Source organism: Monodelphis domestica, chromosome 2 (genome assembly GCF_027887165.1).
Source record: "Monodelphis domestica isolate mMonDom1 chromosome 2, mMonDom1.pri, whole genome shotgun sequence".
Taxonomy (NCBI): Eukaryota; Metazoa; Chordata; class Mammalia; order Didelphimorphia; family Didelphidae; genus Monodelphis; species Monodelphis domestica.
Window position 1 is genome coordinate 242,828,943 of NC_077228.1, and position 18,215 is coordinate 242,847,157.

At 34.8% G+C, this 18,215-nt stretch overlaps 1 protein-coding gene across 1 annotated transcript in view; it reads right to left on the bottom strand.

Moving 5' to 3' along the window:
• The window catches only part of MYH1 (myosin heavy chain 1), a 41,800-nt gene extending 26,394 nt beyond the window's left edge, over positions 1 to 15,406 (bottom strand). Inside the window, exons 1-15 of the mRNA XM_007482985.3 lie at positions 15,312 to 15,406; positions 15,008 to 15,051; positions 12,474 to 12,711; positions 12,249 to 12,392; positions 11,994 to 12,150; positions 9,805 to 9,832; positions 7,754 to 7,862; positions 7,572 to 7,664; positions 7,368 to 7,431; positions 7,070 to 7,168; positions 6,877 to 6,980; positions 6,660 to 6,798; positions 2,499 to 2,617; positions 2,199 to 2,348; positions 635 to 805 (exon numbers count right to left, since the gene is read on the bottom strand). Coding sequence (XP_007483047.1) covers positions 635 to 805; positions 2,199 to 2,348; positions 2,499 to 2,617; positions 6,660 to 6,798; positions 6,877 to 6,980; positions 7,070 to 7,168; positions 7,368 to 7,431; positions 7,572 to 7,664; positions 7,754 to 7,862; positions 9,805 to 9,832; positions 11,994 to 12,150; positions 12,249 to 12,392; positions 12,474 to 12,677 — 1,581 coding nt within the window. The 5' untranslated portion in view covers positions 12,678 to 12,711; positions 15,008 to 15,051; positions 15,312 to 15,406. The remainder of the gene's footprint in view (positions 1 to 634; positions 806 to 2,198; positions 2,349 to 2,498; positions 2,618 to 6,659; positions 6,799 to 6,876; positions 6,981 to 7,069; positions 7,169 to 7,367; positions 7,432 to 7,571; positions 7,665 to 7,753; positions 7,863 to 9,804; positions 9,833 to 11,993; positions 12,151 to 12,248; positions 12,393 to 12,473; positions 12,712 to 15,007; positions 15,052 to 15,311) is intronic.
• Between the last annotated feature and the right edge of the window lie 2,809 nt (positions 15,407 to 18,215).

Below are 18,215 nucleotides of genomic sequence, written 5' to 3' on the forward strand. Positions count from 1 at the left end.
ACACATATGTATATGTAACATACATATATGTAGAAGGAATGTATATGCAAATAACTAAACTAAGGTTTAGAGAAACAACTTTCTCAAGGTCACCTAGATCAAGGGGCAGATCCAGGATTCAAACTCATGTTCTTTGTGAGAGGCTTTGTGATCTAAGAGATGGGGAGAGCCAGTCTTAGAGTCAGAAAGACCTGAGTTTATACATAATACTGTGGGACCTGGGGCAAGTCATTTAAACTCTCATCATTCCAGGCTATTCTATAAAATAGAAAAAGTTCAGATGTCTTACAGAACAGAGCAATTCTCTATTCTTGGACAATCACAAGCATGGTTCAAGTCTAAATACGTATATGTAGGTATAAATGTTTATGTATGCATATGTGTATATATATGCACATATGTGATATATATACATATATATGTATCTATCTATCTTGTCTGTGTGTTCAAATCCAGGGATTATTGAAAGAAAGATTTTTTGCTGGTATCATTTGTATTTCACTCGTGAGAAGAAAAGCAAATCTGAACCAAAACAAACATATATTAAAAAATATTATATTTCTCTTTCAAAGGCCACAGTCAATTTTTATTGAAGGAACTTAAGCTTTTCTGTTTAATCGTTGGCCAAACACACCTTTTCAATGAGCTCAATGCAGGCAGCCAGGTCCATCCCAAAGTCAATGAACTCCCACTCAATGCCTTCCTTCTTGTACTCTTCCTGCTCCAGCACAAACATGTGGTGGTTGAAAAACTGTTGCAGTTTCTCATTGGTGAAGTTGATGCACAGCTGCTCAAGGCTGTTGAACTGAATACATATAGAAGTATCTCATTTACATGGTTTCATTAAAGAATGAGATGTTCCATCTACATTGAATATTTTACAGCATTTTAACTACTTGGGAGAAAAATCATGCTAACGTAAAGTGTATCAGTACTTCTGAGACTTCTTAAACAATACACTGGACATAGTTCAATTTCTTCTTGACAATGTATTCATCACTATGAGGACAAACTATTACATTAATTCAAGATCAGGGGCAACATGAATTCTAAGATATAATTATACAACAATGCCTGTGGATACTATTGAACTATACAAGGCTGTTTATTGTTCTGTTCAACATCTACAGACTGCTCTGCTTTCTGAGTTCTTGCACCTGCTTTTAAAAACGTTTTTCTGTCTCCTTCCTTCCTGACAGGCTCTCAGCTGTCATTTTTTGTTTTTGTCACCATGCCTGATTCTAATAGACCTACCCTTCTAATCCACTCTGTGTCCTGTTTCTATAATTGTTTCTTAAGTAAAAGTAGAGATTCTTCTAGATATAAACTTTAGTATATGGACTTTGAGATAATCTTACTATGCTACTTACTATCTGGATGATTTTGCCAATTCTTTTAATCTCTTTCAGTTCTCAATTTTATGTTCTGTTTTCATGATAAATGAAGTCTCCTGGCAAATAACTTCCTCATAAGTGAGACAATATATAATTTCTCAATTATAAAATACTTTTCATTTTTTAGTAAACATCTCCAAATATGATGGCATAGCTTTATCACCATGGTTGAATTGTAGTCCACAGAGGGAGAAGCAGTCAAAAAATTTTTTTCATTTCTTTTGTTATGCCCAAATATAATTTTATAAATAATCTACTGCAACATTTCTCTCTGACAATGCAAAGTCAGTAGTCTAGATGCTGTAACATTCCTTTGATGATTGATTGGTCATCCACTTTCCAGTCCTGTTTTGAAACTTCCACTAACACTTGTTCAAAGAACTCAGTGAACTTTTCCCTTAGCTTCTCAGTATTGAGATAACTTTCTCTGTAATACCATCTGCCTTCTGGGTTACACTTTCAACTCCTAAAATCTTTGAACAAACTAACCACTTTTCTTTTTAAAAAATACCACAAGAACTATTGAAATCTTTCTTTTGACATCATTCTAGATTGCTTTTATTTCTTCTGTCAGTGTACTTGGATGGTTTTGACATATCACCATCCTGCCTAACCACATGGCTTCTCAGTTTTCATCACATCTCAGCCAATTATTGCTCAACTTTATTTTATCCAGACAAGATTTGAAACTAGATTTGCCACTAAAACATATGGTTAATACCTCTCTCAACTCTAGTTTTCATAGTCATCTCATTGAAAACAATCTCTAAACCCCATAAAAATTCTAAATTACTATTAACTCACATCAAAGATCTCAAAGCCAGCAATGTCTAGGACTCCGATGAAGTACTGTCTGGGCTGCTTGGTGTCCAACTGCTGGTTGATACGAGTGACCATCCACAGGAACATCTTCTCATAGACAGCTTTAGCCAGGGCACCCACAGAATTGATCACCTTGAAGTTCAGATAAGTTAATCAACATAAAATTGCTGTCTTTATTAGAGAATTGCCACACATTTATTTTGTATGTATAGTTGATAAATAATTGTTGTTTGTTTGATTAACTAATTGATAACTAAATCTATAGTTAAGGAACTAATTTACCTGCTGCACAGTCTGGCCTTTGGTAACATATTCATTGCCGACTTTTACTCTAGGGTAGCACAAAGCTTTGAGGAGATCAGCAGAATTCAGACTTTGGAGGTAGGCAGCCTTATCAGCAACTGTGAGTGAAGAAAGGAAATATAATAGGCCAAAGAAAACTATTTATTTGCTTCTTTATTTTATTTTTAAGTATTTTTATTTTCATGCAAAACATATTTCCATATTGGTCATTGTTGTAAAAGCAAACTCATACATAACAAAACCCCCAAAATAGAATGATAAATACACTTATGTGAAAATGACACTAACAGTTCTTTCTCTGGAGGTGGATAGCATTCCCCATCATAAATCATTAAGGATTATTCCCAAATAATTGCACTGCTGAAAGTAGTCAAGTTTTCACAGATAATCATCGTATAATATTGTTGTTATTATGTACAACGTTCTCTCAGTTCTGCTTAATAACTTTTGTTAGATATAGGCTAGTAAGTGTTGGAGGCAAATTTTCAACTCAGGTTTTTCTCTGACTCCATCCAAGTCCAAGGCTCCATCCACTGTACCATGCTGATCTTGAAAATCATTTATTAAAACAAACTTTTTAAACCTCTAAAGTCTTATCATTATATAGCATGGACAATGACTTTCAAAGTCTACACTGATCTCTGGTGGGTCTAACAAACTTCAAATATAGGTCCAACTATACATTGTATATTTTTATCTGATAATCAGAATAACTGATTTAAAAAAATGTTATCAAGACCTTGATCACATAATGACAGATATTTTTTAGTAAACCTCTTCCCATCTTTTACACATTCATGAATGCTGAAATTCTTTACCTTATAATATTTTATCATCCTATCTCTCCCTTAAAGATTATAAAATTCTCTTTTTCCTCACCATGACCTCCAGTCCCTCTATCCCCTAATTCTTTCTTAGCCCATCCCTCCTACACTGCTTATACTCTCCCTCTTTCCCCAACTTGACCACTTAATGAACTGGTTCAGTCCTATTTTCCTGAGTTCTTGCTTCCTTAGCCTATTACAAATCTTGTCCTGACAAATCCAAGTCTTAGATGATGACCACTCTCTGATGCTTTTGTTTCTATTCACATGTTGCTGAACATAGCTGTAGAAAAATCATTAAACTGTGCTGCTTGGGTCCATTACAATTTTATTTTTACATAATCTCAACTGGTCTCTCATTGCCGCAAGACAATCCTTTTACTCTTCTTTAACTGAATCACTAACCAATTCACCACAGTGACTTTTCCTAAATTTTCATTGTTTCTCAAACCTCTCATGGTTCTTTCCCCCAACCATTTCAGTTTAAAACCTCAAATCATAGTTCACTGAAAAACATGAAGATATTCACTGAAAGTCTCTTCTCCTCATCTTCATCTTGCATTACCCAGATGTCTTCAGCCACTATTTCTTCCTTCTTCACTGTCTCACATTCTTCTTCTTGCCAAAGGAAACTCCTCTGTATGCAAAAGTCATATCATTCTATCTCATTTTCTCCAGAAGATCTAAGTTCACTAATCTTTAATCTTTCCTTGCTTCACTGCTGCCTATAAATGCCCATTCTCTTTCCATTCTCAAAAATCCCTCACATGATCAATCAGTCTCTACCAGGTTTCATTCTATATCTTTTGTTGCTAAACTCCTTTAGAAAACCACTCATAATTTGTGCCTCCAACCCTCCACTTTCCTTTACTTTTACTCTCATTAATTGTTTTCTGGCTTTTGAACTCACCATGCAATTGAAAATGCTCTCTCTAAAGGCATCAGTGATCTCTAAATTATGATATAGAATTCTCAATCCTTATCCTTCTTGACTTCTCTGTAGCCTTTAATACATATTCATATTGTACCCTTGATATTCACTTCTCTGTTTTCATGATATTGTTCTCTTCCTGGTTCTACTTTTATTTATTTTACCACTCTATCTTGGTCTCCTTGTCTTCAACCAAGTTACCCTAGCTAAACATAGATATCCCCCAAGACTCTGCCATGGGCTGGCTGTCTTTTCATCTTTATCTCCCTCCATATTTTGCTTGGTAATCCTATCAACATTCTTGGACTCAATTATCATCTCTATGCAGACAGTACTTATGTAATCCTAACCTCTCTTATGACTTGCCGGTCTTGTATGTCCAATTACTTATTGGACATCTTGAAGTGGATGTAATGTAGTCATCTTAAAACTCAGCATGTTGAAAATGGAACTCTTTATTTCTTCCCCAAAACCTTTCTTTCTTCCAAACTTCCCTCTTACTGTTGTGAACACTACTATTCTCCCTGTCATCTAGGCTTACAGTAGCCTTGACTCTTCATTCTCTCTCATACTCAATCTATTGCTAAGACCTGTGGATTCTACATTTGTAACATTTCTTACATAAGTCCCCTTCTCTCCTCTGACACTACTACTATTCTATGCCTAGCCTACCTCTATGCCTGGACTATTATAATAGACCTAATTGGTCTCTTTCCATCAAGTCTCTCCATACTCCAGTCCATTCTCCCCTCAGATGTTAAAGTGATTTATATGATTTCCTCTTCATTCAATTCCAGTAGCTCCTATTCCTTTTAAAGTCCTTCATAGCATGGTCCCCTTTTACCTTTCCAGTATTCTTCTTCTACCTGACTGTCCTTTACATACTCCATACTCCAGAGACTCTAGCTTCCTTATTTTATATTGTAAAAGACATTCTATTTTCCACTGATATACATTTTTATTGGTTGTTCCCCATGACAAATTTTCTTATTCATAATCTCTTCTTCCTGGCTTTCCTGGTCCCCTTCAAATCCCAATTAAAATCTTACTTTCTGGAAGAAGACTTTCTTGGTTCCCCTTAATGTTAGTGCCTTTCCTTTAACTTTATTTTCAATTTATCCTTTATAAGTCTTCCCCCCCCAACCCCATAATTGCTTTCATAGTATCTCCTCTATTAAATTGTGAGCTCCTGCAGGGAAGGTGTTGTTTTTGTCTTTCTTTTTATTTCCAATGCTTACCAATTACCAGAATGCCTGGTACATAGTGAGTTCTTAAAAATGTTTGTTGGCTTGACTTTATTTATTATCTACTAAGCCAAATGTGACAATATAGCTAAAGTGTTGTTGAAATTATTGGATTATTTAATGGTTTTTGTTATTATTATTAGATCTGTGTGAGATGAGGGGGCAATCATACCACTGCAGTTGTAGATATCTGAAACATTCAAGTACTAAAAGTCTTTTAAAACAATACAAAAAAAGACTACAATGGTTTCAAGACTGTTTTTCAAACACTCCTTGACAACTCTGCCTTTAATTCAAATATACTCACAGAGATAGCTTTCCGTATGGATCACGGAATTTTAGAGTCAGAAGGAATCTTAAAGAATATCTAGTACAAACTCCTTATTTTATACTGAGGTCCTAAGAGGTTGTGATGTGTTCAAGGTCACACAAGGAGAAAGGGAAGAGCCAAGCTTTAAAGCCAGGTTTTGAGATTCTCCCCTTCTGAGTACAGTGTTGTCATCTGGGGCATATCTCTTTATCATAAGTTCAGCAGCAGTTCTTAAATATTTGAATGCTTAATTCTTAAATATGTAGAGGTGCTACATCCTCCATGATGCCTTTAACCCTCTGAACTTTTCCATTAATTGTCAGCATCACTCATTAATTATTTAGTGCACTCTAGAACCATTTTTTTTACAGATTTATATCCTAACTAGATTGAACATTGAGATTCGGGACCATGTAGTATATATATATATATATATATATATATATATATATATATATATATATATATCTTTTCTATCATGTAGATGCTTTCATCACAGAGTTCTTCATATACTAGATAATCAGTAAATAATTTTAAGCCCTTGCCTTCCATCTTAGAATCAATATTGCCATTGCTAAGGGCTAGGCAATGGTGGTTAAGTGACTTGCTGGGGCCAGATTTGAACCTAGGGCCTCCCATCTCTAGGCCTGGCTCTCAATTCACTGAGCCACCCAGCTGCCCCCCAGTAAATAATTTTTGATGATGAGTTTCCTTTTTCTAGAGGAAATTTTAAGAATACAATTCCAAGGGTATCATAAGTTAAAGACAAGATTCTTTTTTTCCCAGCTATATTTACAGTTATTTGAAAATAGATAAGGATTTAGTTAATACCTTCAGTGCCATCTGGCTCAGCTTGTTCCTCTCGCTGCTTTTGCTTGAATTTCATGTTCCCATAATGCATGACAGCCCCCGTAAGCTTGTAAATGGACACTTTTTCATCAGCACTGAAGCCCAGGATATCAACAGCACTCTGCAAGGAATTTAGTTCTGTAAATTCTATATACAGTACTAGAAAACTGGTTAACTTTGTCTCCTTTCATTTGCTTACATCAGTAGCGATTAGCTCTTCCTGATCATCAATGCTGGGAACAGTTATCTCCCCTTGACTAACAAAGGCATAGTCATATGGGTTGGTAGTGATCAGAAGCATCTCTGTAGGTAAGGAAGAATGTATGTCTTAAAATATTGGAAAACATCGAACTCTTGTTAAAAAGCTGTTCTCTTTTTCCTCTATTAATTACCAATTAGTTCTGGTTTCTTGTTTGACATGATCTGATAAAATATGTGGTAGCTTCTTTCAGCCTTTAGCTGGAAGGTAACCCTAGACTTCTCCAGCAGATCTGAAGGAGAATACATAATTAACAAAATCAGAAGTTAATAAAGAAATTCAGGTTGCATAAATTTATGAGTCATATTTAAAGCTATAGAATTTGCTACAGGATTCAGGAAATCAATTGTCATCTGCTGAAATCCACTTACTTTTGGGGATAGTGCAGATACCCCAAAATACTTTTTTAGTGGCTCATTGTAATTACTTACATGTTTCAATGTCTGCTGAAGCTAGTTTCCCAGTAGTGCCAAAGTGGATCCTAATAAATTTACCCTTGAAATAAAAAAAAGTATAACTGTAAAAATGTAGAAGGCAAACAAATATGTTTATCAAATTGTTAGCTATGCCAGTAGAAATAAATACCAAAGACAGAGCTCTAGTTACTTAAATGGGATTTAAAAAAAAAAACTCACAAATCGAGAAGAGTTATCATTTCTCACAGTCTTGGCATTGCCAAAAGCCTCCAGCAATGGATTGGCGCTAATGATTTGATCTTCTAGTGTCCCCTTAAAAGGAACAAATTATTATATCAGGGTTATATGTACACCTGAGAGCAGAGGAAAAGATTTTATTCTAACTCTGAGAACAGACTCACCTGCATCTTTCCAGGCTCCTCCTTCTTCTTCTCTCCAGTCACTGCAATTGTTGCAAAGTACTGAATAACACGTTTGGTGTTAACAGTCTTTCCAGCACCAGATTCTCCACTGCCAAGCAGAAATCATAATAAATATAAGGACAGGAGCTTCAGTCAGAGAAATGGAAGAGTCATCATAACCTAGAAGCATCTTCCTACTAGTAAAAAACAAAAACATTTGATTAAAGCTCTACATCTGTGACCCTACTTTCTCCAGACCTTTACCTTGGGCACCTGACAAGGAAGTGAGGGAAAGAGATTTATGTGACAAGCACAAGTTACCCCCATTGTGGTCACTACTACATTGTGGTCAAATAACATTCTTCTCTCTTTTCTCAGAATTTCCATAAAATTTATTTGTGCCACACTCATACTATAATAATGAGCATTATTTTTGTAGCACTTTAAGGTTTGCAAAATGCTTTACAAACATTATCTTATTTTATCCTTACAACAACCCTGGGAGGCAAATCCAATTATCCCCATTTTACTGACATAAAAAAAAATGAGGCAGACAAAGGTAAGATAACTAGTCCAGGTAGAGTTTCTGAGTAATATTTGACTCATCTTCCTGATGCAAAATATGGCATCCTATCCACTGTACTATCTTAGCTTTCATTTGGCCACATATGCTATTTTGCATTGTTATGTAATGACATATTTCTTATCTTTCTCACAAGACTGTAAGATCCTGACTGACAGAGATCATGGCTTGCATTTTTTTTTAATTTTCCCTTTCTTTACTTCTCTCCATTCCATTTTCCACAAGGCATACATATATGCATTATTCAATACATTCTTATTGAAAAGGAAATCACAGAATGTTAAAGTTGAATTTAAACTCTAGTCAATACCTCAGATTACTAGCATTTGTTAAACACCTACTATGTGCCAGACACTGTGCTAAGCTCTGGAAGCATTTTGCTATGTAGTAGGATTTTCTGTAAGGGAGAAGATTAAGCCACTTTAACCATTTTTCTAGATGGTGAGAAATATGAAGAATAATAGCTTTCCTTTGTTCCCAAGGAAGCTTAGAAATACAAGGACCAGGATATCTTGAACAGAGACTGATAATAACTTTTCTGTGATGGCATTTTTTCAACTAGTTACATGTTCAGGAAGCTGCAAGAAGATCTCTATACTGTGCATTGATCTGGGTATGCTTCTAAAAATATGTGTTTTTTATTCACTAGTAAGTACTGCGATAGCTAAGAGAGCTCCCTCTCTGGAATTGGTAGACAAATTTTTAACAAAAATTAAAACACAGGCTTCTTATGATTCAAAACTTCAGTGCTTCTCATGTTAATATTTATGTTCATACTTTTAAAAGACACATGAAATAGTCAAAGGACTTGGATTTAGGAGCTCTGGGTTTGAATCCTGGCTTTAACATTGCTAAAATGATCATTTATTGTTCGGCCTCAGTAAAACAGAGCTATTAGTATTTGAACTATCTACTTTTCCAGGCTTTCCCAAGAAACTTCATGTTTAGTAAGCCTTTAAGTCCTATGTAAATGCAAGTTGTTATTATTTCAGATGAAACTTGGCTTCTCCTCCTGTTCTCAGTAGCTCATGGACCAAGACTAGACTGGAAGTTCCCTGGGTTGTTGCCTGTATTGTAAAACATGTCAAATGCGCTCTCTCTCTCTCTCTCTCTCTCTCTCTCTCTCTCTCTCTCTCTCTCTCTCTCTCTCTCTCTCTCTCTCTCTCTCTCTCTCTCTCTCTCTCTCTCTCTCTCTCCCTGTCTCTGTCTCTCTCTCCCTGTCTCTGTCTCTCACACATACACATACACACACACATATGCAAACACACACAATCTCTCCAAGTCCTCTCTGATCATAATTTTATATTCAGATGAATCTAAAACTTAGATAAAAACAAAAAGTGCTGTGTTGACCTGCTCTGATTTTGCCTCTGCTTTGCTAAATGACTGAAGAAATTTTCTACTTTTCTTATGTCTTATTTTCCTAACTGCTAAAATGCCTCAGTAGTATTAGCATAAAAATACTTACGTGATTAAGATAGACTGATTCTCCCTATCTGAAAGATAAAAGAAAGTGAGAGGCATTTAGTAAGTATAGTACTCACATGTACTAACAACTTGGCAAAGACATTTTGACAGTCAATAGAGTGGTGTCAACATTTTAATATTTAAACTCAGGAACACTCCTTTTATCTATTAATATTTATGAGTATAGTATGAGTATTTAGTGCTCAGTCAACAAGCATTTATTAAGCAAATGCTATATGCCAGACTATCCTAAGTGCCAGAACTACAAAGAAAGGCAAAACACAGCCCCTGCCTCAGGAAACTTACATTTTAATGATAGAGACAATATGTAAACAACTAGATAGATCCAACATATCTACAGAGTAGATAAAAAGTACTCTGAGAGCACAGGGCATTAGCAGCTGTGATGGAAGTGTATGATGGAGGATGGGAACCAAAGAAGACTTCCTGAGTTTTGGGATGAGTCTCATGGAAACAAAGGAGTGTAGTTTAGGAGACAGAATATTCTAGGCATGGAGGAGAGTTGGAGAGAAGAAATGAAGATTTGTATTTGAGAATTGCAAGCAGACTGAAAGAACACATTCTAAGAAGACTAACAAGGCAGGACTATCGCAGAGAGTCAAACAAAGTATTTTAGATGTAATAAGAAGTCATTGTAGGTCCTTCAGAAGGATTCTGCTTTTGACCTTAATTCTGTTTCTACAAGAGCTACTGTAGTAGCCTCCTAATTAGACTTCGTGTTCCCTCCTCATACAGATATAAAAATAATCTACCTGTCTCACACATACTTCTCACCATGTCTCTTCCTTGCTCAAAAATACAAACTCTCTAGTAATTAATGTATTTAAGATAAAGTGGAAGTATAAAACGGAAAACAGAACTGTTCAAAAGTGCAATGAGTTGTCTCAAGCTTTGGTAGATTTCTCCTCACTTGAAGGTCTTCAAGCAGAAGTTGGAAGACTATGGACATGTTTTAAAAGAATTATTGGGGGATATTTGTTGGACTAGATGGCCAGTGAGATTCCATTCCAATTCAAGAATTTTGAAATTTTATAATTTTATGAATTTAATTGAATGTATTAAACTACATTTACATGAATATTTGGAACTTTTGGAGAGTTCTTAAATTATATATTTTAATTGGATGAAAACTTATGATATAATGAATTTTATTCCAATCATTTCACAAATCAACAGATATACAAAAAAATCTCAATGGCTTTTTTAAAAGTAAAATCCTTTATTACTTGAATGTAGGCATATAAACTTTTCTCTCAAAAACTTCTGTGTAAGGTGAGAAAGCATAATATGGTTATCTCCTTAAGCACACACATAAACTAGCTTGTTTTAATTTATGTTATCACATGTTAGATAACCAAAATTGTTCCTCCATTATCACTTGTAGACTTAATTTGCATTTTCCTCCAGACCCTGGCTAATTTGGACAATCAACAATATAGGAATACCATAGGAGTCAGTGCGAGAAAAGGTCTTATAGATAGCGTGGTTCAACCTTCTTACTTTATAGATGAAGAAAGTAAAGCCTAGAGAGAGGAAATGATTCTCCCAAGGTCATTCAGGTAGAATTGTGTGATAAATGGCAGAAATGGGATTTAAGTCTAGGACTCTGATTTGAAATTCCAGGCTCTTTCTACTACTCTAAGTCATGTTTGAGCTTGTTGACTTAGTTGATACAGAGCAAAATGTGATGCTAATTCATGAGACTAAGGTTGGGAGACTAAATATTCATGTAGACCAGTTAACTTCCTAAAGGCAGTAGGGGCAAATTCTATTTCTTGGCCCAAACTATACCCCAAACCCTGGTCAATTATCTCATAAAAGTTTTGAGTTAAAAGTTAGACCAAATGAGAAGTAATGGAGAAGTCACTGGAAATTCAAAGTTTATGCCCTTTTAAAAATAGACCAATGATGTAACATCTTCATGCATGTAATATAATAATCTTTAAGAACTCTTACAATTTCTAAAAATGGCTGAAAAATAAATAGTCTAGGCTCTTGGGAGCTTTAACTTAAAAAATAACATTCTGATTCTTCTCTAATAGTTGTCTGTTATTCTGAATTTTATTGAACTTTGCAAAGGGCACATAATTATAAAGAGATACTATAAAATACCAACTCTATGCAATAACTGATAACATAACCAATATTACAAACAACTGAATCACTCACCAGTTAGCATGAATTGATAGGCATTGTCAGAGATGGAGAAGATGTGGGGAGGAGCCTCCTGTCGCTTTTTGCCCCTGTAAGCAGTTACCACCTCTGCATTATACACTGGTAGCCATTTGTAGGGGTTGACAGTGACACAGAAAAGGCCTGAATAGGTCTGCATGAAAAAGGAAATAGAAGCAAAGAACAATTAGCTAAGTAAAATGAAAAACTTCAAGTAAATAACTGAAAAGTTGCTCTTTAAAATTTACTTACATAGATCATCCAGGCTGCATAACGCTCTTTGAGGTTATACAGGACAGCTGGCTCATGCAAGTGAGTCATCATGGCCATGTCCTCAATTTTGTCATATTTAGGAGGGTTCATAGGATAGACTTGATCATCTTTAACAGTTACAGTCTTTCAGGAAAAATAGAAAAACAGATATGAAATAAATGAAACGGGTGAAGAAGCAAGTGTAATAATTTACAGTTTACTCACTGTTCCTCCTTCTGTCTTCACTGTCACCTTTCCAGTTTCCCGACTCTGAACAACAGCCTTTACAAATGATTCTTTAGCATCCACCACAAAGACAGATGACTTCGCATCAAAAGGCTTGTTCTGAGCCTCAATCCTTTCCTTTTCAGACTTCCTGAGATAAGGAGCGGCCTCCCCAAAGATGGCCATTTCAGCATCTGAACTCATGGTTGCAGATGATTTATGATTCCACAGAAGAGAACTTTGAGGGGGAAAAAATAATAGGATAGTGAAAATTCGAGATTTATGAGTCTCACACTTTTTCTCTTACCTGTTTATCTCCAAGCATAATGTTATTCTTGTATAAACCTCTGGCTTTGTTTCAGGTGAAATGTTAACCCCAGGTGCTTGTGTGGACAAAAACCAGTCATGTCTTTGGAATGAGACAGTGAATTTTGGCTCAACCACTGTGACATTTCTAAACTGCTTTACTTGCCTTTTTTGTCACAGCATCACTTCATAACTATGGTAAATGCAGGAGCCACAGAATGGGAGCAGCTGCTTTTCCAGGAACTTATATATTTTTTAAAATCCAAGACTTTTTGCTGCAATTTTACTCTAGTTTTTCATGAACGCTTGTGTTCCCAGGTAGACTGTATGATCCTTGAAGGCAGGGCCTCTTCTTTCTACTTCCTTTGTGCATTTCATAGCTCCTAGCATAGTACCACTCTCTGTACTGAGAGTACTTTGTGAATTGAATGTAGAAAAGTGAAAATAATAGCAATTATTTTGTATTAAATGAAAGTTTTTTCTTTAAAACAGTTGTTTTATTAAGGGCTATATTGTTTAAAGAAAGATTACTTTTTTCTATTGTTTAGAAACTTAAGTAGCCTTTTTCTCATATTTATATATCTCACTTCTATGTAACACATTATAATTTTAAAAACATTTGCCTCACAACAACCCTCTGAAGCAACATGTTGAACATTTATGTAAATATTTACATATTCATATAGAATTATACACATGTGTATGTTTCTTAGAAATTTTTATTATTCTATACTATACTACATGATTTATAAGTTCTAAATCTTAAATTTTAAATCTAGCTCTAAACTTATAATCTTGAGGTCTAAGTTAGAATGTGATATGAGTAAGGAAAAGATCCAAACAAAGCTGTCTAGGAAAATTTGAGAAAGGAAAAAAAGAAACTTGGGCTCATAAAGAGACTGCTGTTGTTGTTTTATTTTAATGTGAGTTTTATCATTCCCATTCTACAGGTCTGGAAGCCAGTTCAGAGAAGTTTGAATGACTTACCTAAGGTAAAGCAACCAGTAGGAACCCAGAGATGGACACTGAGCTCTGACTCCAAGAAAGCATTCTTTCTGCTAAACCTCACTGACTCTTTATCTGTCCTTTACACATGTTACTCAAAGAATTATTACAATGCTTTCTTTTCCCAATCTTTGCTTTTCTGCTTTTTGTTCAGAATCAATTCAGTGTATTGACACCCAGGCAGAAGAGTGGCAAGGGCTAGTGACTTTCCAGGGGTCACACAGCTAGGAAGTATCTGAGGCCAGGTTTGAAGGCAAGATCTCCCATCTCTAGACCTGACTCTCAGACCTACCTATCCTACCTACTTTTTTTTTGAATGCCTCAATTTTCTTAAAAGATTCCTGTCCCTTTCAATTTTTAAATGTTATTTATCAATTCTTGATTGGTATTGCTATATAGGATATTTTGATAACAGAAAAGTAATCATGCAATTGTTTTCTTCAGAGTGATTATCTCAAGGACTTGCTAATGTTACTCCATCAATGCTAAACAACTGTAAAGATGACAACAAGATTAAAATGATTTGTCTCCTACCATAGCTTTGTAAATATGTTTTGCTTCACTTTACTGGCAGAGAATCAAGAAACAAGTTTAATTTATATTTTGCAAGGTCACTGGAGTCATTTTAGCAGTGTGCACTCATCAACTAGACTTCATCTCCAGGAACTTAAATTCAAATTGTGCATTTTGACATAAAACACTTTTGAATAGAACTATGTAAAATGCTATCTCTCTACAAGTTAAGAATAACAGTGCAGAATACAATAGTTTCCTGCTAGTTGAATTTGATCATTAAAAGAATATTATATCAAATGCTATGTTCATGACAGAAACAAAAAATGCATACTATCTAAATATCTGAGAAAATCTTTGCTTGTGGGACAAAATTTTGAGATTGATGAGAAACCATTCCAGAAGTCCTACTTGTCTTTTCCTATTATAATGACTGCATATTCATAGTAAAAATCTGTATGTTTATATGCAGTAGCATCAGGCACTAACCAGCAAAGGAAGATACTTTTATTACTAAAAAGATGCTTTTATTACTAATTACTCCCCTCTACATTTCACTGCAGGTAATTATTTTTTATTAAGTAGAAGTTTTCTCATATTTGTATAGCTCATTATCCCTAGAATGAGGATGATTAAATTCACAGTAAAAAAAAAAACCAAATAAACAAAAAAAAACTCTTTGAGCCTGGGAAATAGAAATAGGATCTTACCTTTTGTTTTGCAAATGAAGATGCAAGCTTGAAGGGGGTCAAAACTGTGAGAGAAAGAATAAGTTCCTTTTGAATAAATTATTCTGACTCCTGCAATTGCCTAGTTTTAAAATATGAACCTTTGAAAATGACTGGGAATATTAAAATGCCTAATTAAAATCCCTACAGATCAAGTTGATATTGTCCTGAAAGGACTGCCAGAAGCAGCAGGAACAAGGATGAGTGGCATGCAAGTGGACAGCCAGACATGCTTCCCCTGATTCCCATTCCTTGCAGACACAGAGCTATCCTCAGACTCACTTACCTTGAAGCTTTATGTGGAAGGACAAGTCATTCTCATTCCACAAGGCACTTTTATAGGATCAAATATGGAAAATATGTAGCCTCCTCCTCTTTCTTAAGTCAAAACATTGTTGGCAAAACTTATTTTGGCAATCTAGTCTCCTAGCATAATTCTCATTCATATTAAAGATGTTTGGATATAATTAGAAATATTTTATCCCATACTGAGTAAGTATGTGAATCAATCTCCTATAAATAATTCGGTAAGGGAGCAATCTGAAAGTGATCTGAGAGAGTATGTTGTTATAATGTAGGTGTTGTCTAAGAGAGAGCTTGATCAAGGATTAAGATCTCTGAATTTTCTTGCCTACTCTACTCAACTCTTTGTGCTCTTTTTCTGACTTCAAAACTTTCTAAATAATTGCAAATATATTTTGGGGGAAAGTTTGTATTCTTGATTAGCAAAAATATGTTACTTTTTTCTATAAAGGTAGAGATTTTATACAAATTAGATGCTTAGACATCTAAGTGGAAAAAAAAAGATAGACCTCATTTCTTTCATCTCTTCTTACCCATGAGCCTGCCCCCCTGCCTCTTTTCAAAATTGTTTAACCCTGTTGTCTGATCATTTTATTCCCACTGCCAGCTTTCTTTAGAGTTGCCTTTGATGGCTACAATGTTCTCCTAGTAAGGTCACCAACTGTCTTTTGTTTTTCATCAACCAAGTAGCTTTAAAAAATCTGACTTCTCTAAGCCTCGAGTTAGAAATTTCTGTTTGATATTTCTTTGTTGAAGTATGCAACATTCATGACCCTCCCTCCCTCCCTTCTCCTAGCACCAAATAATGCTTACTCTCTTTTATTGGTATTATTTTTTTCACTATTGGTATTGGAGTTTGCTACTTCCACTAAGTACTAAATATGTATTTTTTGTTTTTTATTTTCTATGTAATTGTTAATTGTATTGAACTGTTAAAGTGTTTTGTCATGTTTATATATTGATTATAACTGTTCATTTTAGTATTGTCTGCCTGAAGTAGGGATCTTGTCTGTTTAATCAATCTACTTGATTAGAATAGAACATTCATTTAACTGCTTGATAGAGTGGATAGATCTTTTGGTTGATAATGGGGAATGTGGGATGATAAATATGTCTCATTTAACTTGGAAAAACCATCCTCAACCCAATTTTTCTGTAAACCTCCAAGATTACCTGAACTTGCTTTGTACCATGCTAACAGACCATACAAAAGCATGCATTTTAAAGTAAATAATTATCACTTTCATATCAATAATAATTGAAATATTATATGAAATTTGAAATGATTATCAAAGGAGTAAGGATCTATTCCAAGACTCATACTTGGGTGTGGGAAAGGGCATGGTATATATAATAGCTAGCAGTTATATAATGCTTTAAGGTTCATAAAATGCTTTCTAAATATTAGCCAATTTTATTCTTATAAAAACCCTGCGAGTTTATTATCATTCCCTTTTTACAAATGAGAAAATTGAGATTAAGACTTTTCTAAGTCTTATTGAGATTGAGACTTATCTAAGATTTTCCAGTTAGGAAGTGTCTGAGGTGTCTGAGTGAACTCAGGTCTTTCTCTCTTCAGGTCCAAGAACCAGGTTTATATCCCTTGAGTTGCTGAAGAGAAGTGGTTTGGGGGAGGAGATGGAGAGTAGAGTTCAGACAGTATCTGAATCCCTCCAATAGGCATCATCTGTTGTTTTCTTCCATCTCTGCCATAGGTGGAGATCCTCTTTCAACTTCCATTGTCTTATAATAATGGCTATTAATTAGGCTGCTCTGCTGCTATACCCCCTATCAGGGACTATCATTATTTCTTCCTTTCAAAATCCCCTTCTTTTATAAAGTCTCCACACACCAATAAAAGTTTTTGCTTCATGACAATCACCCTGTGTTTAGGCACAGTCTCATAAAAAATGAAGTCCTAGGAAATACAAGTAGTCCTGTTCTTTATAGTAAATCTTCACCTATGGCATCTGATATTAGATGCTTAGGAACATTAGTTGCAAATGTAAGTCATAGAATCTTAGAGATGGAAAAGAAAGTAGAGATTATCCTAGTCCATCTACAGAGAGTAAAAGTGACTGCCAAGATCATATAGTGAATTAATAACAGTCACCAGCTTTAACACAGTGTAATCTTTCCTTTTCCCAATCCTTATAGCACCTGAGAGTTTAGAAATTGTCTTTTTTTACTGTCTTGTTCAGAAATAAATAATAATATTAACATGCTTTCTGTAAGAATTAAGTACTTCCATCATAAAACTTAGTCTAATGAAAATATTTATTCCTTACAGAAAGTAGGTAAAAGTTATGTTTGTTTCTGTCTTAAATATTTCCTCAATGGTACCAGTTAAAACCAAATTTCTCTTTCCTTCTATATTTGGAAATGGAAAAGCTCTACTTAGCTCACTTCTTCCGTCCCCTAGTCCTGTAGCTCTACTAAGCTCAATTTAAAATTTTCTTTTCTCTTAAAATATCACCATTTAATTAATCACAGATTTATCTGGATCCAGGGTTCAATTAGTATTCCCATAGCACCTTATTATAGTAAACTTCTGCTTAGTTGAATGGAGATTGGATTTTTAAAAGCTGAGGTTCACATATATTAGAATCCAACCTGCCACAGTGGCTATTTCTAAACATTAGGAGTAGATAATCTAGGCAAAAATGTTGGGCATTCAGCTGATTTTTTTTTATTATAACAAAACAATATATTAACCAAATAAGAATGCTTTGGGTTTGCATACTTGATGAAAGTTATCAAGAGAAAAGAGAATCATTGTGAAGAAAGGGGATAGTTCAGCCACTATGTGTACATAACTAGAGCTAGTTTGTTTGTAGATTGGGAGTCCTGGGCAAAGTGAGTTTATCAGCTAAATTGAATTTTGTGA